We start from the raw sequence: 24,489 nt of genomic DNA, 5'->3' as shown, positions 1-24,489 counted from the left end.
AGGGCCAATAGCTGTGCTGGGTGCCCATCAAACCCCCCAAATCTGATCGAATAACCCTAGCCCTGGAGTTTAGCATAATTTACTCACTTGAAACGAAAGGAGCGAGGAATAAATACGAAAACTGATTTCCGTAAAAGGCCATCCACAGTAGTACACTCTAATCTAATCAGAGAGAGAGAGAGATATTGGGAAATGCCGGCGACTTCGACGATGATCGGAGCCCTACTGGGATTGGGCACCCAGATGTACTCCAACGCCCTCCGCAAACTCCCTTACATGAGGCGTACTCTTCCTCTTCCTTCAATCTCCCTCCTTTCTATATCAATCTCACAAAATCTCTGTCATTTCTCTCGAATTAGATAGATTTTCTTTGCTCACATCTCTCTGTATCCAATTTTGATGTTCAGATCCGTGGGAACATGTGGTGGGTATGGGATTAGGAGTGGTGTTTGTAAACCAGCTGGTGAAATGGGACGCCAAGCTTCAGGAAGACCTCGACAAGATGCTCGACAAAGCTAAAGCCGCCAACGAGCGCCGTTACTTTGGTTAGTTAGTCTTTCAATCACACTTCATACATAAATTTCTTTTTTTTTTTTTTTTGGGTTTCTCTTGCTGATATTGGTATTTGTGGATTGTTCTTGTTTGTGGGTTCGTATCAATTAGAAATTTTGATATGCTTTTGGTTTTTTTTTTTTTTTTTTGATTTCGTATATTGCTACTGCTATTTGTGGATTGTTCTTGTTTGTGGGTTCGTTGCAAGTAGGAATTTTGATATGCTTTTGGTCTATTTTGTTGTTTCACTTAACTCTTGAAGATTTTCTCTTTTGTTTCTCCATGGTTTTGTTCAATAAAAATGTTGTAAATTTCTGTGAAATTTGAACATTTTATGGGACTATTAGGACTTATTTTAGAATAAAGAGAGATTTTTTTTTGTTTTAGGGCACACTTCATTTTATCCCCCCGTGGTTTGGGGCGTGTGCGGATTACCTGACATTTGAATATCACCACATAACCCCTGTGTTGATGGATTGAAGTGCACAGTTAATACCGTTAACGGCAGAAGTAAAAAGACTATTTTACCCTTATATATATAGCCCTTGTTTCTCATTGAACGGTTCATTGAACTGTGCATTTGAGAAGAGTTTCAATCGCATTTCCTAAGTTCATCAATTTACACAAAATCATCACATTTCCAGGTCAAAAAATCATCACATTTACAGTAGGGAAAATGTGATGATTTTGTTCTTTTTTTCTTCATTTCTTATCGTAGTAACACATCAATCTAGAGAGAGAAACAGAGAAAGAGAGAGAAAACAAACAAGGAAGAATGGCACAAGTTAGCAAACTTTCCAGTGGAATCCAAGGCTCCCATTGCAACCCCACTTTACCCAAAACTGATAATAATCACAAACCTTTTATGGGTTATCTACTTTTTGGATCAAAGCTAAAGAAGGGTTCAAAGAATTCATTGTGTTTGAGCTATGAAAGGGCTGTGGAGAACAATTCAGCTCCACTTAGGGTTTCGGCTTCAGTTGCCACTATCGAGAAACCCTCAATTTTTTTTATCATTTGTTTATTTGAAGAATATAATTAATTGAGTGATTTGGTGAGGAATGATAAGAAATGAAGAGAAAGAGAACAAAATCAAAATCATCAAATTTTTTTTTTTTTTGATAAAGATCTTTCTCTGTGGACTCTCTCTGTCCCTCTCTCTCTCTCTCTCTCTCCTCCCTGTATTGTCACCTTCGTCCTCATCGTCATCAATCACCTTTACCGTCACAACCTCGTCTTTCACCACTGCAGCCAGATCCTCCACCATCATCAACCTGAACCACTATCGTATCTCTCACAAGCATCCTTTCTCTCTCTCTCTCTCTCTCTCTCTCCATTGCTCCGATCTGATCCCTAGTCGATGATCCGTAGTCGTTTTCTCCTCACCTCTCTTGTTGAGTTTGGTTTTGGTTTTTAATATTCCTATGCAGATTCTTAACAAAATTAAAATCATCACATTTCTTTATCCTAAATCATCACATTTCCAGATTTGATGATGAAGATGAAGAAAATAATATGAGGGTAAACTTTGGAAATTGATGATGAAGATGAGGGCATTTTAGTCATTTAATTCGGAGGAAAAATTATATTTTCATGCCCATTTGCACGAGGCGCGTGTTATACACAGACTGTTATGTTAGATGGAAATACTAACTGTGCACTTCAATCCATTAACCATAGTGGGCTTATGTGGTGATATTCGAATATCAGGGGGTAATCCGCACCTGTCCTAAACCACAGGGGGTTAAAGTAAAGTTTGCCCTTTATTTTATTTTATTGACAAATTATAAATTTATTGGTTTGAGTGCATTCAACCCAACATTTGTATCATCTGACATTTTCCAGATCAATGGTTGAGCCTAGGCAGCATCTTGTTCGCACCTTTGGCATACTTTCGGTTGGATTGAGTGATTTGGAGAGAAAAAAAAAAGAAAAAAAAGAAAAAATCAATCTCTCTCATGTTTGGATTACTAAACATGAGAGAAATGGAGAGAAATTGATTTCTCTCATAACTCACTTTTTGAATCTCTCCAAAATTGGAGAGATTGGGGGAGAAAAAAAATGAGAAGATTACTAATTTTGTATATTACCAAAATTGCCCATCTACCTACAAAAGAAATAAAAACATAAAATGTTATTTTGGTAATATAATTGTAAGAGTTTCTTTTCTTTTCTTTATGCAGTCTATCCAAACAAGATTGGAGAGAAATCACTACCTTTTCATTTCATTTCTTTTCTTTTTGTAAAAATTTATGTATTATTGATTGATGTTTATTGATGTGTTAAATTTATGTATTATTGATTGATGTTTATTGATGTGTTATATTACAAATCAGAGTGGCTCATTATATAGGAGAGGGTTTGGGTAGTAGGTGAGGAGTAGGTGAGGGTAAATTGGTGGTAGGTGTAGTAGGTGTGGTAGTAGGTGGTGGTAGGTCTAGGTAAATTCTAACAGCCCCCCGCAAACTCAAGGAGGATAGAAACTAACCAACTTGAGTTTGAAGAGAGGAACAAAACAAGAAAATACATAAAAAATAAAAGAGGATAGGAGACACTGTATGGTCGTGTCAGACCATTGGTGAAGACACTGTATGGGGGTGTCATAATGTTGTAGAGGACACTGTATGGTGGTGTCATAACGGTGTAGAGGACACTGTATGGCGGTGTCATAACGTTGTAGAGGACACTGTATGGGGGTGTCATAACGTTGTAGATGACACTGTATGGGGGTGTCATACCGATGTAGAAGACAGTTTATGGGGTCATGTCGGACCGTTGTAGAAGACAGTTTATGGGGTCATGTCGGACCGTTGTAGAAGACAGTTTATGGGAGTCTTGCTGGACCCTTGTAGAAACTAACCGGAATCAATGTCGGGACAGTTTACAGAGTCTTGTCGGACCCTTGTAGAAACTAACCGGAATCAATGTCGGGACAGTTTACAGAGTCTTGTCGGACCCATGAAGGAGCTAACCGGAATCAATGTCGGGACAGTTTACAGAGTCTTGTCGGACCCTTAAAGGAGCTAACCGGAATCAATGTCGGGACAGTTTACAGAGTCTTGTCGGACCCATGAAGGAGCTAACCGGAATCAATGTCGGGACAGTTTACAGAGTCTTGTCGGACCCCTTAAAAAATCGCATCCTCAAAAGGTGCGCCCAATTTTCAAAAGGCGTGCCCAATCCATAAAAAGGCGTGCCATCAAAAGGCGTGCCCAATTCATCAAAAGGTGTGCCGGACATGATGGCGAGGCACGTGGGCGCCTTGGCTTGCGTGCCCATTTGTCGGCTGGTGGTAAGAGGCGCGCGATGCGCGTGGCTGCCTTGGCTATTTAACCAAGGTTGATGCTGAGGCTGAGGCAGAGAAAAGCTGCGAAAAACCTCTGAAAGAGATTCTGTAACACTCTGTTTTCTGAGAGAATGGCTTCATCGTCTTCCCGCGGGGTGCTCACCCTCTTTCCCGACCTCAACGAGTCAACGAGAGAGAGAACTGGTGCGGTGGCACTGGAAACTCAACCAAGCGCCCCGGAGTTTGCTCCTTTGAACTTTCCGATGCGGTCGGTGGAGCAAAGAATGGCAGTGCAGTCGGATGTGGAGGCCAACCAGTATACTTTGAAGACATGTGTGGAAAGCATGACGGCGGTCACAAACTTGTCGAACCAGCTGCAGAGTAGGACAAATGAGGTGCAGCAGTTAAACTCCCAGCTGGCTCTGCTCCAACGCATGTATAAGGATGCGCGAGCAGAGATCAGTGTGCTAAAGGCAGAAAACAAGGAGCTGAAGCGGAAGGCCACCGTGATGTTCCGATTTGGAGGGCCGCCATATACTGTAGTAGAGGAGCAGGGGGGAGTGAACGTGCTCGGCGGCGTGGGAAACACGGAGGCCGCACCGTCAAGGACCGCCCAGGACGGAGGCAAAAAGAAGAGACCGGCGGCAGAGTAGGTCGGTGGGTGGCCGTCTGCAGAAAAGAAAACAAAGCTGTGGTTGTTTTTGTGTATTTTTTTTGTTGTTGTTGTTGTTGTTGTTTTTTTTTTTTTTTTTTTTTTTTGTGTAAAATGTGGATCGGGGTGGATCCCGATATGAATAAAATGAGTGTATTGTGCAAATCCGAATGGCGTGAAGGGACAAGACGGAGCAGTAAAATTAAACTGGAATGAATGTTTTTTTTTTTTTTTTTTTGTTTTGTTTTTTTAAATAATAATAATAATAATAATAATAATAATAATAATAATAATAATAAATAAAATGAAGTGGGGGAAATCAGTGGAATCAATTAAGGCTAGTATAATATATTGGAGTGGGGAAAAGAATGAGGAGAATGTGGAGTATAGAATAAAATAAAAATGGGTATTTGAAAAAGATTAAAAAAAAAAAGGTTTTAGAAAAAAAAATAAATAAAAATAATAGAGGTGAAAGAGGACAAGCCCACGTGGGTGGTTTTTTTTTTTTTTTTTCTTTTTTTTTAATATAATATAATAAAAAGATATATATATATATATATATATATATAAAATAACAAAAGTGGGAACAATGAGTGCACAAGAAGCTTTATAATAAAAAAACAATTTTGGGCGGTGGTGTGAAACCCAAACCGAGGCCGATTTTAAACCAAAACAATAAATTTTTATTTTCATTCTCATATTGTGTGAGAGAGAGAATCAGGAACCAAAGTTCATCTGTATCCTTGAGTGCGAAGGAGACAGGAACCAAAGTCTGGTCGATGAATCAGGACCGCATGAGCAGAGCGTGATTAACAGCTCCTGTTGGTTCGTCTCGGACGTTGCAGAGCAGTAGAGGATCTTGCTCTGCTTGTGTCGACTGGCAGGGATGGTCGTGCGGTGGTCTCGGTCCAGGTCAACGGTGGGGCAGATGGTGGTGGTGGTGCGCCGCTGCCACGGCGCCATGGTGGCGAGGCCCGAGCGAGCCGCCAAGGATGCTCCGAACAGGGAGGAGAAAGTAGAACTCCGTGTCGCCGATCTGGAGAAGGTCTTGGGAGTCGAGCTTGACGAGAGGTGGAGTACGCCTTCGACGAAGCAACCGTTCTTGCCGAGGACTGCGAGGGCGAAGCGGCGGCGCTGGAAGTCGTAGAAGATGCGGGCGTGGTGGAGATGATGGATTGGTTGCTGCGAAGAAGATGAGTCGCAGATCTATTGAAATCCTCAGGAGCCGAATCAAAAAGAAGAGTTTCTGGTATGTGTTGAAAAAACTCCAGCAGGCAGCGAAGGCAAGGTTGCCGGCCGGCTGCCTGCCGGAAAGAAATGAGTATAGGCCTAAATCTTATGGCTCTGATACCATGTAAAAATTTATGTATTATTGATTGATGTTTATTGATGTGTTATATTACAAATCAGAGTGGCTCATTATATAGGAGAGGGTTTGGGTAGTAGGTGAGGAGTAGGTGAGGGTAAATTGGTGGTAGGTGTAGTAGGTGTGGTAGTAGGTGGTGGTAGGTGTAGGTAAATTCTAACACTTTTCTTTCCAACTTAACCAAACAAAAGGATGAGAAATCACAATCATTTTTTCTTTTCTTTTCTCTCCTAAATATCCAAACATTAGAGAGTGCAGCCTGCTATCTCTGTTGCCTTCAGACGTTTGAGAAGACTTGTGACCATTATGATTTAAAGACATGGAGCATCCCATATAATCGATGGTCTAGGCATTGAGAACTAGACGCCCCTTCTATATGATGAGATGATTTTATGGACATCGCCTCTAATAGAAACAAATTGATGGTCAATAACACTTTCAATATCTTCATTCAACGGTGGGGATGTCGGGCATCAAGTGATGATAGAATCATGAAAATTTATTTAATGAAGACATTGCTTATGTCTATAACCTCCACCTGCACCAAGTCATGGATATCGGATTGGCAAATTTCAGAGAGAAGTTTGTATAGACCTATGCTCTTAAATCGAATTTGCTTTTACCAAGTTTCTTTTAATCTTTCTATTGAAGTCAACATGTTCTTTATCACCACATGTTGCTAATTGTAATATTTTGTCGAAGTAAGTTATGTATATGCTTTGCTAAAGCATTAGCTTTGATAGTAGGGTGTGCTTTAACCATTAAAAGAACCAATTAAATTAAATTTCTAAGTAAAACTATCACACACAAAGTAGACCTATTTGAGAAATATCAGCGAGGCAGTGAACGGATCTCTGAAACTGTGATTAATACCAAACCAAACTAAACCAAATCAAGCCTTAAGTCTCATCAAATGGAGTCGGTTACATGAATCATTCTTCTCCACACGGCTCTATCAAAAGCCATTTCGTTAGTCAAATTAAGTAGATCCATATCTCTATTTACAACGCTAGCCAACGTTAATCTAGGCCTATCCTGTCCCCTAACACTCCCATCTACTGTTACAGCATCGCATCTTTTTACTATTGCCTATTGATCTCTGTTAAATGTTACCAAACCATCTCAATCGATTCTCTCTCAATTTATCTTTTATCGGTTCTACTCCTACTCATTTCCGAATACACTCATTCTTAATTCTATCTTGTCTAGCCTTGCCACACATTCACCTTAGCATCCTCATCTCAGCCACACTCATCTTATCTACATGTTGTTTCTTGGTTGCCCAACTGTGATTAATGACTTTGTTTAATTGTTGATATATGGACAGAAAAGGAAAGTGCAGCGTTGTATGGAACAAAAGTAACTCGCAAATTTTGCATAGCATTCGTAAAAATGATTTTGGGCAATGAATGAAAAAAAAAAGAAAAAGAGCCTTTAGGGAAGATTTTAGATTTTGCCCTCATTGGGTAAATTACATTGACACCCCTCACATTTTAGAAATTACAATCCCCTCCCTAAGGTTTAAAGTAGCATTACCAATTGTCCTCTCGATTAATATTAGTTGGAAAAAAATTAATTGAAAAAAAAAATTAATTGAAAATTTTTTTTGTTAGTAAAATTTTTAAATTTTTGTTTAAAAACTAACGTAAGTTCATTTTTTGAATTTACGTTTTTTCCTCAAATTTACAAACTGAGACAACCATTTATAAACAAAAAAAATTATCAAACAAGTTTTTATAACAGTTTTTAAAATTTTTGTATTTATAAATTGAAAATTGAAAACGAAATGGTTAACAAATAGGTTTCAGATGGTAAAAATGTCGTAAAATTAACAAATAATTAAATAAGTTACCAACGTAAGAAATGACTTATCAAAAGATTCTTAGGCTATGTATGGTTTGAATTTTAGAAAAAAATTTTAAAAATTAAAAATTAATTTGGTTAAGAAATAAGAAATAAGAAATAATTATCATTTTTATATAATTTTTATCTTTCGAGTGGTTAGATAATTATTTTTTATCCTTAAATGATAATTATTTTTTTATTTTTTATTTCTTAACCAAATTAATTTTTAATTTTTAAAAACAATTTCTAAAAATCAAACCATACATAGCCTAAGAATCTTTTAATAAGTCATTTCTTATGTTGGTAACTTACTTAATTATTTGTTAATTTTACGATATTTTTACCATCTGAAGCCTGTTTGGTAATCATTTCGTTTTTAGTTTTCAATTTGTATTTATAAAAATTTTAAAAACTGTCATAAAAACTTATTTGATAATTTTTTTTGTTTATAAATAGTTTTCTCAGTTTGTAAATTTGAGGAAAAAATGTAAATTCAAAAATGAGTTTACGTTGGTTTTTAAACAAAAATTTAAAAATTTTATTAACAAATTTTTTTTCAATTAATTTTTTTTTCCAATTAAATTTTTTTTTCAATGAATAATTTTCCAACTAATACTAATTGAGGGGGCAATTGGTAATGTTACTTTAAACCTTAGGGAGGGGATTGTAATTTCTAAAATGTGACGGGTGTCAATGTAATTTACCCAATGAGGGCAAAATTAGTATTTAAAAAAATTAAATTGCTGAGGGGGGAATTTGTAATGAAATTTTAAACCTTAGGGGAGAGATGTAATTTCTAAAAGGTGAGGGGGGAAACTGTCATAAATCTATACTTCAAGGGTGTCAGTGTAATTTACTCTTTAGGATAAGATCCACAACATGTCTCTTTCAATATTTGAACCTTGCACCTTTCTTTTTGTACTGGGTCACATTAGATGTTTGAATCTTATGACCAAGTGTGGTGTACCTCCAATACAAAGAAGAGAAGATCACAACTTGGTGACTGCTTTTTTGATCTAACATCTTCCTTCTCTTGTTTTTATACTTTCTGCAGTATTCAAATTTGCAGGGGGTTGTACCTGCGGTAACAGTTAAATATAGCCAATTTTGGACACAGTTATGTTCAATTGATATGCAATTATAATAAATGTATAGATGTTTGAAAGTACTTTAGAAATACACTAGAAAGTCAAATGGCTTAGAAGTTTACACAGTGATGGAGCAATTGCATGAAATTTTATTTATTTTAAAAAAACATCCTTATGGGATGGAGTTTTCCATGGTCATAAAAAAGACTGAAAAAGGCATGGTTGGTATGCAATGTGATTGACATGGGAATAAATATTGTCTTTTGGTTTTAATTCTTTGGACTGTAATAATTAATCCACATTCATCTATCAATTTAGAATATTTGAGTGCAAAAGCAGGTCTTCTTTTGGGAAATTAGGTGTGAAAACAGTTGGACGACATATTTGTTTATTACAGCAGAACAAATAAAATGTCGGATGCTTCTTTTTGTTCCAGGCTTCCTTAACTCCTTTGACTTCTGCCACTGAGCCATGGGTCTAATGCCTTTCTCTCGCTAACTCTTGACTTTAGATGGTCCTTCTGAGGAATTTAAAGAATTCTATTTACTGAGTGGTTTTAGCTATGTTTAGCTGTAGAATTTATTTGCCAATTGAAGAATTCGGAAAGGGTTGTCAGCTTTTAGTTGAAAATGAGAAGGGAAATGTAATGCATGTAGATTTGTGAGATTAGCTTATATGTGGTGTGCTTTTTAACTCTTTCTTTTTTGGGCTAAGATGTAATACAATGGGAAGCAGGAATTTTGATTCATTCATCCGGTGCCTATGTGAAACTAATGCGAACCTCATACATACAAGGTCCTCATATTGATAAATTTGCAGAGAGGGGGGAACTCAATTTTTTTGAAATATGTTGTTGTTCAATTGGTGTTTCATTTTCTTTTCTTTTCTTTTAGAACTCTCTCTCTGTACTCTTTTAGTAGGCACATTCCATATTTTGCAGAGTTGACACTTCCATTCCATTTTCCTCTTTAAATAGCCATGGACGGAATGCTTCAATATGTTACTTGAACATGGGCTATGGTATAATATTTATTTCAAGTTATTTGTTTTAGCTTTGTTTTGGACTTTTCACTCCACATGTTGGATCCTTCTGAAGCATGATCAATATTAGTCATGTGAAGGAATTTCTGACAATAGTGTTTATTCTTTTAGACTTCTGATAGGCCAGCCAATCTCTGCCTATTGGTAGAGATGAATTGTTTTGTAAATATCTATCATACCATATGTGTGTTTAACCCCCTTTTTTGGTGTTTCTATTCTAATTGGTTTGGAACTTTAACTGCAGATGAAGATGAGTAGAACTTGGGCGGTGTGGATTGAAGCATCTTAAGACTTGGTGTTCATTGGTTGTAGACTCTCATTTGCTTAATCTACTGTTCTTTGTTTCTGAAGTTGTTAGAATCTCGCTGCTCTCTGCTGGCATTTTGTTTCTCATAAGCTCTGTGATTTGTTCATGCTGTGAATTGGATTGTCTTCAATAATTGCAAGCTTTGAAAGTATATGCATGCTAGTTTTCATCGCTTTATCGGTGATATGAAAGATGGTGACAAAGTAATTTGATATAATTAAGCTTGACAACCCTTGGATACAATATTTAATATTTCTTTATCGGCCACAAGAAGTTTTGTTGATGCAAGGAAGGTCTCTCGATTAATAAACGGTGGTGCTACGTTCACCAATTGGTCTACCAATTAGTGTACCAATATATTTTATAATATTATTACTTAAAAATTATAACTCCACCCATTATACAAATTACAAACATCCAAAACTTTTAAAATGATGCCACATCATCTGTTAGTACATTAATTGGTATACCAATTGGTGCATATAGAATTATTCATTACCAATTGATGCATATAGCATTATTCATTAATAAATAATGTTAAAAATTCCCTTCTTAGTTAAATTTGCGCCTATTGATTACTAGAATAGGATTAGCAAACTTGGGTCATGTTAGAGCTTCTCCAATAGCATGAAAACTCAAGACTGAGCTCTCCAATGGCTAGCTAAAAGCCTTGACAAATTTTAGTTTTGCTAAACCTTGTACTAAATTTGGCTCAAAATTGGACCCGCTAATATGCTTAGAGAGTGTTGAGAATGGTGAAAAGCTCTTTTGCTGTAGTCTGAGTTTGAGTTGAGGCTTGAATTTCTCTTGCAATGATTGTTTTTTTGGTATTTATTTGGGCAATCTGATCCTAACCCAAATTCATCAAGTTCATGGAAATGGGATTAGGCAAACTAATTCGGGTTCAGGTTCAGACTCAGGTCGCACTTGGCCAAATGTCTTTGATTTTCGAACCAGGCTTGAACATACCTTCAACCCGACCAAACCTGTGGGCTGCACCCTATTTTTATAGTTGGTGAGACTGAATTACAAATATTAGGTATCGTCTTTAAGAATTTCCTAAACGAAACCAGAGCATAAAAGACTACCCTATTTGATTATATATAGGGTCTCATTCTCTCACCTCAAGAGAATGATTTTAATTTTTCAGCCTAGTAGTGGGCAAAACAGAGAGGGCTCAGAAGAACAATTTGCAAACCTCTCAATGAATAACCATGCCTCCCAAAAGCCTCATAAAGCTAGGTGAGTATTGTTCTATTTTCAGCATTTTTCATTATGTCATTGGTTGGGAGCACCATGTGAACAATGCTATATAGTACTCTAGCATTACCTTGTAGGTAGAAAGTCTTGGAGAAGCAATAATGTTGGGATTAAAATTATTTGCCAAAAATGTAGGAAACGAAGAGATGGTTTTTGCTGGCTGTTTCTCTTTAATCATATGATAATACTGGATTTTGATTTCCAAATGCTAATCTGATTTCATTAACTATGCATATGGCTCTGGACTCATCTTCTCGGAATACAACATCCTATCGTTAAATACATGGAGGAGGAGATTGCAAACTTGCCGCAATGATGGTCTCTCCGCAGGGGCAGTTTTTGTACACTGCAGTGCTATTTCAAGAACTTGCAATGCAGCACATTCTTCATTATGTATCATTGGCTTTAATGCCGGATCTATCAGCTCTTCCCGGGCAGGTCCTTGCATTTCAAGGTGTGTCTCAACCCATCTTACCATATCGATGTCTGTTCCAAAACTCCCATCAGTTGGCATTCTTCCACTCACAAGCTCCATCAATACAATACCCATGCTGTAAACATCGCTCTTTTCTGTTGCCTTCAACGAATAGGCATACTCTGCAAACAAACCACACCATCTGTTAGAACCATCAACTATAAAAAATGGAGAAGGAAATGGTTCAAGGCAGAAATTGGTTTCGTTACCTGGAGCAATGTAGCCATAAGAGCCGGCAAACCATGAGTTTGATTCAGTATTTACCGTGTCGTAATTCTCAACGACTGCTTTTGCCAACCCAAAATCCCCCAAATGCGCCTCCATATTGGAGTCGAGCAATACATTGCTGGGCTTAATGTCTCTGTGAATGATCTTAGGCACACAGTCATGGTGGAGGTACTCCACTCCCTGAGCTAGTCCCACCGCTATTCTCAGCCTCGCTTCCCAGTCAAGGTTCTTCTTCTTCTTGCTATTCACCGGTTGCTGGTGCAGCCAATCCCATACACTCCCGTTTTCCATGTACTCGTATATTAATAGATTGGAGCCCGAACCTTTGTCGCTGCAATATCCCAATAGCTTTACCAGATGCCTGTGCTTTATCCTCCCGAGTGTCTTAACTTCTCTCGCAAAGCTTTTTTCGAGCATGAGATCATCTTTCCTACGTATCTTCTTAACTGCCACAGTTTCTCCGGTGAGTAACTCAGCTTTGTATATTGTTCCAGACCCTCCTGACCCAATTATGAAGTTATCACTCAGATTGTTTGTAGCCCCTATAATGTCTTCCCATTTGAAATCTCGCTTGACAGTGCCGTTACGAAAGAATGGTTTTTTCTGTGCGTGGGATGAACTGGAAGAGAAACCACTGTTCACTTCACTGGTTCTCCTAAACGATTCTCGCTTGCGCTTGAAGAACAGGGCAACTCCAATTATCAGCAGAACAATTGCAGCTACAGTTGAAATAGCTGAAATTGCAATCACTGCTGATTCACTTAGGTTGGACTGTTGATTTCTGTCTTCTAAGTTTTTGCAGCGGTCAAGAGGAGATCCACAGAGATGCAAGTTTCCTGCAAATGCCTCGGCTGGCCAGTGTGAGAATTTCTTGTCTAGCTTGCCTTGAAGATCATTGTAGGAAAGGTTGAGGTTGCCCAAACTGCTCATATCACTGACTTGTGGAGGGACTTCCCCAACAAGTCGATTGTGGGATAGGTCAAGCGCTTCGAGTTTGGACAGTGTTCCAATAGAAGATGGGATGTGGCCTGTGAGATTGTTGTTACTGAGGTCTAGAATGCTTTGAAGATTCTGGAGTTGTCCGAGCTCAATGGGTATTTCACCACCAAAATTGTTCCCGGAGAGTCTAAGTTCATAAAGCTTGCTTAACTCACCTATGGCTGGAGGAATGGGGCCAGAGAATTGGTTATGATCGAGGTTGAGGACATTGAGAGACGCTAGTTTACCAATTTCAAGAGGGAGAGTTCCATTGAGTGAATTCTCATCAAGAGAAAGCACAAGAATATTGGTGGAATTGAACAGCTCAGGGGAAAGAGGCCCGGAAAATTGGTTCGAGGAGAGCTTGAGCTCGCCCAACTGAGGCAAACTTCCTAGCCACAATGGAATTAAACCCGAGAGAAAATTCTTGTTGAGATCAATGTGGGTCAGATTCTTGCACAATGAAAGGGAAGCGGGTATTGATCCAGTGAGTGAATTGCTAGAGAGATCTAATAGATATAGTTCTCGGATTTCTCCCAATGTCCACGGAATTTCCCCGGTGAACTCGTTGTTTCCTAATCGCAGCCTTTCAAGAGAAGTTGAATATCCCAACCGGGGGGGAATTTCATGATCAAATCCATTGTTTGTGACATCAAAAGAAAGAAAAGATCGAGAGCTACACAACGGAGCTATACTACCATTGAATCTGTTGTTGGAGAAATTTATTCTTGTCAAGTTTGCAACATCTGCAAGTTCAATGGGAAGATTACCTTCCAAAGAATTGTTGTAAACCATGAGCTGTTCCAGAGCTGTGAGGTACCCGAATGTGGCAGGAATGCCACTGGAGAGACGGTTATCTGCCAAGTCCAGGATGGTTAGTTGATGACAGTTACCCAAAGTGGTGGGAATTTCACCCGAGAGATCATTTTCTCGGAGATCGAGAAGATTCAATTCTTGCAGCATTCCTATGGTGATTGGAATTCTTCCTGAGAAATGATTTCCGTAGAAATCGATCATTTTCAAGCTCGAGCAGTTACCGATCTCTATGGGAATTTCCCCTGAGAATTGATTTTCATAGATATACAGAGTCTGGAGCTTCCCCAGCATTCCAATCTCGTTTGGCAGATTTCCATTCAAGTTGTTGTGATACAGAGCCAGTGTCTGCAGATTGCTGAGGTTTGCTATGGATGGAGAGATTGAACCAAACAGGGTGTTATTGTTGAGCAAGAGATCTGTTAAGCCAACCAGCTCATAAATCTCCACTGGTATTGACCCATTGAGTGTGTTATTGGACAAATCAAGCTGCAACAGTGACTGGCACTCCCTCAATTCCACCGGAATTTGCCCGGAAAGTTGATTTTCTGAGAGAATCAAGTGTTGCAAATTGGTTGTGTTTGAGCATACATTCCTCGGTATGACACCCGAAAGATTGTTGCTTGACAAAACCATGTATACAAGCTGTTCCATATAGCCCAACTCAGCCGGAATTTCACCGGAGAGCTTGTTCGCCGACAAATCAAGATTCTGAAGATTACCCAATTTCCCAAATGACATTGGAATTGGACCTTCCAGCTGATTGCCGAGAAAATTCAGATAAACGAGTTCACTCAGTTCACCAAGCTGGCTTGGAATCTCCCCAGAGAGAGAATTGTTGGCGAGGTTGAGAAGTTGGAGATTCTGGAGCCGACCCAATTCCTCCGGGATTGATCCATTGAGACTGTTGACTGCAACGGTGAACACAACAAGGCTTGAACAGTTCCCGAGCTCCACCGGAAGCGGACCCTGTATTTGATTTTGCTGTAAAATCAAATTCTGAAGTTGCTCAAGTTGTCCGAGCTCTGGCGGAATTGGACCGATGAGATTGCACGAGGCTAATCCAAGAGTGACCAAATTGACAAGACCACCAAACGAGGCGGGAATTGGACCGGTGAGGCCATTGTCGCCGATTCGGAGGACTTGTAAAGCTGTAAGCGAGCCAAGTTGAGTGGGGATAGGACCAGAGAGTTGGTTAGAAAAGAGAAGCAAAGATAGCAAAGACGAAAGGTTAGAGAGGGTAGGTGGAATGGGACCCGAAAGCTGATTAGAAGAAAGATCAAGGTGGAGCAGGTCAGTTAGACGGCCGAGTGCAGGTGAGATCGACCCACCGAGTGACGAGTCGGACAGGTTTAGACCCACCACTCGGACTGAGCCATCAACCGAGTTTGTGTTTGTGTTTGTTTCGCAGGAAACACCTTTCCATGAACAGATACTTGGGTTGGCCTCAGACCAGTCTGCAAGTACATTTTGTGGGTCTTCCACAAACGACTCTCTCACCTCCAAAAGCAACCTTAGAGTTGAGTCTGAGTTTGAATCCGAGTTCGAGACATACCCACATGAAAGAACAATCAGGAGAGGTACAAGAACTGAGATAACTAGCTTTGGCATGGTCATTATGAGAGAGAAAGCTGAAACAATAATTGGATTGAGGGTTGTGTGTAGGGAAAATTTCTGATAGATTCTTATGAAGAAGAAGCTCTATGAACCCATTGAATTGGTGATTGTATCGTTCATCTAGTGATGAAGATTTTGCATGGAAATGGAGAGTTGGTGATTTTGTGGGCATTTATGAGACAATTGATGCTGCTATCTTAATCTGATGGTGGTTGTGATGCTAGGTGGAGGTGGTGGTGGCGGTCTTGGGTGGCGAGAAGACGCGTGGATTGAGCCAATGCATGGAGATATGGTTATTATGTGGAAGAGATAAAGAGAAGAGTGGCGTATAGAGTATGAGAGAGAGCCACTCTGTAAATCACAAGATATGGTATTAATGATCACCGAGCATCTGTTCCATTGAGAGAGAGAGAGAGAGAGAGAGAGATGACAGTCTTAAATGGTGGGATAAGTGAATAGTTGGAGACAGCGGAGAGAGTTAATGAAGGAATCAGGGACAACGGTCAACAAGCGGATAGAGCCCAAAAAGTAGAGGCGGGCTTCACTCATGTCCGTGATCAGATTGAAGGGTACTGTTAGGCTCGTGAGGGTTTACCACGGGTTTTGTTTTAATAATTTGAACCGTTCAATATATAGAACTCGTCGAATTTTATATGCCTGTAAAAAATCACATTAATCGGATATTGATAATTACGTGATCAAATAAATTTTGTATAAAAAAAATATACAGTGAAAAAATAAACGGCTAATAGAAATCTGATCTGATGAGATAGCTATTGATATCCGATTAATGTGATTTTTTATAGATATATAGTACTTGACGAGTTTTACACATTGAACGGTTCAGATTATCGAAATAGAAATCCGTGTTGGCCCCCCACAGGTTCAACAATACCATCTAATCTGATCATGAACTGAAGGGAAGCTTAGCCCCAAAAAATAAAGGATTGGTTTATCTTTATATTTGGTGGTTAAGAACTTGAGGGGTCTCTTGCGCTCATTACGGTCCCGTTGGAAAATTTTGTAATGTCGTTAATATATATCATTTATAAAAAAAATAATTCAATTCAATAATCGTAATATTTTTATTTTATTATTATTATTTTTATAAAAAAAATAGATGACAAATAATGTTTGAAAATAAACCCTTCATTTTTTATAGACAAATATATTTTTTTTAAAACTCTACTGATGCGATATTTTTCCATAAAATATGACAAGAAAAGATAATATGTGTAATATTATTGTTGAGAGAAAAGATTGCAAAATTCTCTATTCTCTAATTTCTATCTTTAATTTTTCTTTTTTGTTCTTGTATTTCAATGTATTTTTATTACTATCAAATTATGTTTCGAGATTTGTGGGACTAATTATTGAAAGTTTATTAGAAGAGGAAAAAATATATTGAGTGTAAGGGTGACATCATTTACGTGGTGCTACCGGTCAATAAAAAGTCACAAATGAGATTAAGTGGAAAGTCTTGTATTTTACTAACTCAACAATGTTATGATTCTTATTACAAATTAAAATTGCTTATTGAATGATAATATCATCATATATGATATTACTGTTACTTTCATTATTTATTTAAGGATAGAGTTGGAAATTTGGACACGAAATCTTTAATCGGGTATGATAAATGGGAGCAAGGATTCTCTATATTCAAAATTTTATTTATTTATTTATTTATGTTTTTTTAGCATTCAATTTACTTTTAATTGTATAATATATTAAAAAAAATTTAAATCATAAAAATTTTGAGATAGGATTGTATGACTGAAACTGGAGACAAGGGATTACATAGGAGTGGTTGAATTGTGCCATTGTTGGTTTGCTTGTTTTTGGGTGTATTAGCTCAAAAATGACTTAAAAATCCCTAATAAGAAAGTAATCGGTTGGAATTCCCATTTTTTGCTCAACTTTTGAAATTGAAAATTGTATTTTGAATTTGAAGAAGAGAGAAGCCTTTGTAAAGTCAACCGGTCCCCCCACACCCCCCACGTATGCAAACGACCTTCCTACTACTAAAAAAATGAATATATAATGTTGTCAAGTTCATAAGTTATATGTATAGTATTTGTATATTGTGATTGTAATTGTAATTGGATTGAGCTACCAAATCTTGATGTCCTGTTGTGGCCTCTCTGTTGCCCTACTACTCCATAACCCAAATGACATGCCTTTCAGCTTTGTCACTCAATTATGTGAATTGTGACTTGTGATATTGTTTATACTCTTTCCTTTGTTCTCCACAAATTAGTCCAACCAAATTATTTAGATAAATTTTTTCATTAAGTCTACCAACATTGAACCATCCATAAAACAATCATATATTTATATTACGTTAATACATATCATTGATGCACGTGGTGTTGTACAAATTGTGTAATTAAATAAAAATAAATAGATTCACATTTAATAAATTAAATTACAAAACATGAAATCATGGGACTAAATTATACAACTCGATGAACAGAAATACTCAACAAAATAAAATGGTAAAAGAAAGCAAACCGAAACCTTTGTGATACCACAATCTCCTTAAAACAGATTTGCCGTTTCACCATGGGTGCTGGAGATATTTCGGCATTTGTCTCTCAGAATACAACGGTATAAACCCACTAACGAAAAAGCACCTTATGTTTAGCTTCGACGAACGAACAATGGTAGCACTGTCTTACAATGGAAGAAGAATATAGGAGCAGACCAACCGTATAGTGTGGAAGCCAAAAATTCTATGTAGAAACCAAGAGAGATGGCCTTCGTTTATACACAATTGGGGAGAGAGGAGGAGCCTTCTAGCCATGAAGGCTGGCAACAGATGCAGCCAATTACTCTTGTAAAACTGATAGAGTAATGCACAAAATTGATGGGGAATAAGTGTGTGAGTTACACACTTTATGTACACATGTGTGTATACTTGCAGACACCAAACAGATCTCGCCCCAAAAGATTAGGTTGATGGGCCACCAGTCCGGCCTAACCCAAACCTAACCCAAGCCTCAAGCCCAAGTCCCAAGATCCATAACCCACGAATCACGGACCCGGCCCGATTCAGGCGAGCGTCGCGTGCATGTGTGGCAATTTTTGCATTACCAACTTAGACCATAATTTTGGCACAAGCGCATTCTTGAAACATCCATAACTCCCTTCCTTTGAAAAATTTGGATGCCCCAAAGGGCTCATGTCCTAATCAAAATCTTTAGGTTTAAATACCTATCAATGTTTTCCTCTACAATAAATGTGGGATTTGTAGTTATACACAATTCTCAATATCTTATTCATGAGGCTAATTTTATGAGATAATTTCTCATTTAATTTTTAATAGTTTTCTGTCATTCTTTTTGTAATGTAAAGATCATGTTACAAAGAATCTAAACTCATTTAATCTCACTTCAACCAATGGTTGAAACCTACTTTAATTTCATATTAAAGTCACTATAAAACTATTTTTTCTAACAATCCCTCACATGAATAAAAATTGATCAAATAAAGAAAACGAACAACGTTTACAACAAAGATTCGGAGAGAGAGCACACAGACTAACCCTGGATTAGATAAAGTCGTTGTTGGCCTTGAACTTTTCGTAGCGAAAGCCTATTGGATTTACTAGCTGACCAATGAACGTGATGTCTTGAACTGTTCTACTGTTTATGTAAACTAAGACAAGAGACCTCACACATGAGTTAGTCCAACCATTCTTTTTCTCATTGGTGTGTCTGGTATGGCCCTAGAACACTAGCCTGGTTCAGTAAGTGTTTTTAAAGAATTTAGCCTTAGCAATTCTTAAAAAAGCAGCTCCACTTCGCACTCACATGGGTGACCTTTATAAGGTATCTCATTATACCACGGTTAATTTTTCATCTCACTTAGGTCATTAAAAGTATTAGCTTAACCTTCTACCCCTACATGGTACCATTGTATAAAGGAATGTACAAGAGGATTTATCTCTTTAGTGACTCACCCGTTACACGCAGTTAAGTTGTCCTTTTTAACAGAAATTGAGATTCTTTTTCATTAACTTTCAATTAAAGTCTTATAGATATTTATACTCAACAATTACTAATTGATCCTGTTACACCAACACATCTAACTAACTCCACTTGCATAGCCATATCTATTTTTGCTGACTGATCTTGGTCCAAGTGGTCTAACATAAGTGCCTTGCACATGCTTAACCTATGGCTGTGATGGTGACTTGAGCTGTGGCTTGGATTATCATCCCCTCTCAAACCAATGGGGCTAGGAAGCACTATTAGTTTGTCTTTAAGATAGTGAAAACGACAAGAGGATAAAGGCTTAGTAAAAATGTCAGCAACTTGATCAGCCATAGGAATATAAGATAGAGTAATTTGTTTAGAAGAAACCCGCTTGCGAATGAAAAACTGGGATTTGAAGCCAAAGCCATAGCAAAGACATTGTCACACCAACAAACAAGAGGAGAAGGACAAGAAATGGACAATTCTTTGAGCAGCTGCTGAAGCCAACATAACTCAACAGCAGTATGGGCCATGGACCTGTACTCTGATTTAGTAGAGGACCGAGATACAATAGCCTATTTTCTAGCAGACCAGGAGATAAGATTGGGACCAAGAAAAACCCAAAACCCAAATGTAGATCTGCGATCCACACAATCACCAGCTGTGGCTTGCTTTTCGTGCTCCTTTCGGATACGATTAGCCCTATAATTCGGACTCCCGTGGTTCTGAATCTGATTTCAGAAGTGCAATGTGAAATAGAGAAACACAAATGAGTTCAAATCTGGTAAATCTTTTGAAAAATCGATGTTTGAATCAAATGCAAAAAATGAACTGCTTTGCCAGATTACAGAGTCGCTACCTAAATATTTTTAAAAAATTTAGAAAACCCGTGACTCGTGCCAAAGGCCACTTATCCGTCATCACCAAAGTGTCTTGGCTCGGGAACTTAGGTATGAGAGGGGAAGATCATGAATTGGGCATCCCTCTCATCCGATCAAAGATCGGCTTCTACTAATCATGATGTGATTTTTATTTACATTATATACTCTTGTTCCGATTTATTTAGCTAACATTACTGCATGATGCACACACGTATAAACTAATTTGCAAAAGTTGAAATGCTTTGATTTCATGTTTGTTTGAAAATTATTTTTGATATTTGTCACTTGAAAAAGGTGGGTTTGTATGTACATTAATCAACTTATCCCAATTTTAGCAATTAGCCTTCATCTACCGGCATTCAAACAAGTATATCATTTAAGCATTTAAGCTCATGGTATTATGCTTGATATGACAACACAAACACTTATACGATATGCTAAAGCGATAAGTACTCACCTAGTACTCCAAGGTAAGCCAAATAAAGCAAACTGATTAGAAAATATGTATGTTCCTAAACAATGCAATGCGACTAATGCAACACAAGCAATTATGCAATTTTTAATAGACTTGGCTATGAGCATGGTATATGATTCAATTTAAGACATGTGAAAAATCATGTATTCAAGCAATGAAATTGAAATTGACATTGGTTAGCATGATGAGCCGAACCCAAATATACATGAAACAAGTGTATGCGAACAAGGGAATGCTAAGTAAATATGATGCTCTATACTACCATTATAAGTAAGTAAATAAAAGAGAGAAAGAAATTGGGTTGGAAGACATACACAGTTATTACATATTTTGCCCTCATGCGAGAGGGTTCGAATGTTCAAGTGTCCGGATTAAACTAATTATTACAACATCAAACGAATGAATTAATTGAACTAACTATCAACTAACTTTTTAAGTATTACAACAAGGGTAATACAACAATTACATCAATGTAATATGAACAATAATAATTATAACAAGAATAATTACAACAATGCTAATAAGAATATTAATCCAAGCAACCATGAGACACAATGATCATATGCACAGTGCCTAGAAGCTATTTTGTCTGCCCAGATTGCTCTGCCTCACCTTCAGTCACTGCCTTCTGTTTCTGCCAAAAGGTCTCTACAATAATTACATCATTTGGGAGCTGGTTGGTCCCAAATGAGATCTGTCCGGGACAAAAAAGTGCCGGTTGGCTCTAAATTTTATGCCAAAAATGTTTTTGTACTTTGACGTGAGAACAGTGCAGACATAGCCTTTCTAGGCCCTATTTGTCCCTTCTGCTCTTCTCTGTCATGGAAAACTCAAGAGAAGAACGATTTCGAGCCTGAAATCACCAACAAGCACAATTTGATGGCTTGATGATTTCGAACACGTTTGGGCAAAATTGAATAAATGTAATGGGAAACCACCCCTCCCTCTTATCATGAAGGCTCAAAGAGGGAAGTAGACACGCTCCAAGTCTTATCAACATATCATACATTGACACGTGACAATTCTTGGAACGACGCACCCAGTATAACGTTCGGTCGAATCCAACCAACTCTAAACATTTTCTTTATGTTGGTTTAGTTCATTTTAAGTCGATGTTATTAGTCTTTGCCATTCTTTAATCAATTTGTCCAAAGTGATGATTAAGTCCACTAAATGAGAAGAAACTTCATACGAGAAGTGATCCTAAACATGAAAGAGAGCCTTTGCCTTGACGATGAACCTCCGTAGAGATTAAGCAATTGAGCATAGATTTCTTTCTCATGCTTTGAATCACCGTCGATCGGTTGAAGTGACTCTCAAACAAAAGAAGAAAAAAATGAGGTTGCAGAAATGATTACGGGATCAATTATTAGAATGAGACTCTTGACATGACATGAAAATTAACCAAACAAAAGCTATCAAAGCATGGGTAACACAACACAACAAGCTAGATATTCAAAGCATACACTAATTAAATAAATTAGGACAACCTTAAAACAACCCTTAATATGCTAAAACAGTGGCAAAAAATTATGTTAAAAAACATTAAAAAAAAAAGTGGAAAGAACAAGGAAATACAAAGCTAGTGAACAAGAGTAAGGAGATGTGGCTAATTTCTCCATTTTTGAGACCTCAAACCATGTTTTTTAGCCTTTTTCCAACTCTAAAAATTAGTTTAAAAAAACAAAGAAAAGAGTGAAACGAGGGTGTGAGCTATGAAGTAGAGTGCAAGAAAAGGGGTTCACCCTCTTTACCCTTTAGTAGCTATTCAAACCCAAGTTTCAACACTTAAAATATCAAAACAATACAAAAATACAAGAAATAGCCAGAGGAAGACAAAAATGAAAGCAATACAAAGGTGGTAAGCTTATACCTCTTAAAGAAGGTAAGCTCTTGTTTGTGAACCAAACTTGGTCCAAGCACACTCTCAAGCTTGAATTGTCATTCACAAAGCTCAACCAAGGTTCTAAGTTATGGCTCCAAGGTTATGTATGGTATATAGATATAGTATTAGGATGATCAAATATCTCAAAGTTAGCTTGCACAAGAAGAAGGTTGGCTGGTTCCCACCCAGAACAGTGTTTCTCACTAAAGAGAGCCAGCCGACTCCCAATGGCCACAGCTGGCTCCCAATGTGCTCCCATGTTCCACTGTTTTAAACTCAGTGTAGGGTGACACAATGTTCAAAAATGAATTTTTGGGGGTAAGAATAGTATGAATATGAAAGGTTTGGGATTGGTTTTGGAGCGCGAGCTTACATTTCTTCGTTGAGAACTCAAACCTCACTCAACTCAACTTTCATTATCGAGTGCGTAGGACAAAGTGTCCAAGTCTTGCGGACAGTCAAAAATGGGATGTCTACAGTTGCCCCTCTTTGACAAAACTCGAAGTTATAGGATGACGTGAGTGAACGTAAAAGCTCAGAGAGGACCCATTTGACGAGGCCATAAGACTTGGGCAAGAAAACAAATCAAAATACAATTGCCAAAGGTTGAACTCGAAGGTTGCCTATGTATCACCTTTGCATGGAATTGAACCTACATAGTTAAAGGGCGGAATGCAAAATGATATGCTGGAAACATAACTTATGATCATACAATGAAACAATGCAATGAAACAAGAATGTAAATAACAAGCGACGAAACAATGCTATAAGAAAACGTAGGTATGCAACACCTGAACAAAAGCAAAACAACTCAAACCACGTCTCACACGGAAAGAAGCGAGTAAACAAACACGGGGACAAAGTGAGTGCAAACCAAACCCGGTCCTGTGCAGGAAAGACACCAGCCTAACTACATCTCACGCAGGGAAGGTAGAGGGCGATGTAAACACCGAGCGCACCTAAGGTGTTAACCAAGGAACTCAAGATCCTAACTCGCCTCACGTGAAAGGAAGAAAGGTGGTGTGAACAAACAAGCACACCTGCTGTTTTTAACTGAGTGAAAATGAGGTCTTAACGCGTCTCATGCGAAAAGAGAAGGATGGTGTGAACTAACAGGCGCACTTGTTGTTTTTAACTAAGGAAAACAACAATCCCAACGCGTCTCACGTGAAAGGAGAAAGATAGTGTGAACAAATAGGAACACTTGCTGTTTTTAACTAAACGAACTATCCTAACGTGTCTCACGTGGGAGGAGGAAGGTTGGTGTGAATAAACAAGTGCACTCGCTGTTTTTAACCAGTTTGAACAATCCTAATGCATCTCATGCGAAGAGAGGAGGTGGTGTGAACACCGGGCACACCCGGTGTTTTTAACCGATTTGAACAATCCTAGTGTGTCTCACGCAAGATGAGAGGAGGTGGTATGAACAAACAGGCACACCTACTATTTTTAACCAATTTGAACAATCCTAACATGTTTCATGCGAAGGGAGGAGGTGGTGTGAACAAACAGGCGCACCTGTCATTTTTAACCTATTTGAACAATCCTAACGCGTCTCACGCGAAGGAAGGAGGAAAGATGGTGGGAACACCGAGCACACTTGATGTTTTTAACCGATTTGGACAATCCTAATGCGTCTCACGCGAAGGGAGGAGGTCAATTCAATGAAGAAGCAGACAAATCAAAATAGAGCAAGATTATCTCATCCCTAGGAAGGCCTCGGAAAATGAAGCAATGAAATCCATGGAGATAACAGTACA

At 38.1% G+C, this 24,489-nt stretch overlaps 2 protein-coding genes across 2 annotated transcripts; one reads left to right on the top strand and one right to left on the bottom strand.

Moving 5' to 3' along the window:
- LOC114291290 (excitatory amino acid transporter) lies at positions 1-10,288 on the top strand. The gene is made up of 3 exons (XM_028235341.2): positions 1-283; positions 408-545; positions 10,075-10,288. Exons 1-3 carry the CDS (start codon positions 193-195, stop codon positions 10,086-10,088), a joined length of 243 nt encoding a protein of 80 aa, XP_028091142.1. The 5' UTR covers positions 1-192; the 3' UTR covers positions 10,089-10,288.
- A 1,196-nt stretch (positions 10,289-11,484) lies between these two features.
- Positions 11,485-17,072, bottom strand: LOC114291296 (uncharacterized). The gene is made up of 2 exons (XM_028235356.2): positions 12,082-17,072; positions 11,485-11,994 (listed from the first exon to the last, which is right to left on the bottom strand). Exons 1-2 carry the CDS (start codon positions 15,506-15,508, stop codon positions 11,624-11,626), a joined length of 3,798 nt encoding a protein of 1,265 aa, XP_028091157.2. The 5' UTR covers positions 15,509-17,072; the 3' UTR covers positions 11,485-11,623.
- Between the last annotated feature and the right edge of the window lie 7,417 nt (positions 17,073-24,489).

Source organism: Camellia sinensis, chromosome 9 (assembly GCF_055761805.1).
Source record: "Camellia sinensis isolate YWXY chromosome 9, ASM5576180v1, whole genome shotgun sequence".
NCBI lineage: Eukaryota > Viridiplantae > Streptophyta > Magnoliopsida > Ericales > Theaceae > Camellia > Camellia sinensis.
The sequence above is the reverse complement of the archived record's forward strand: the minus strand, read 5'-3'. Positions and strand labels throughout refer to the sequence as shown.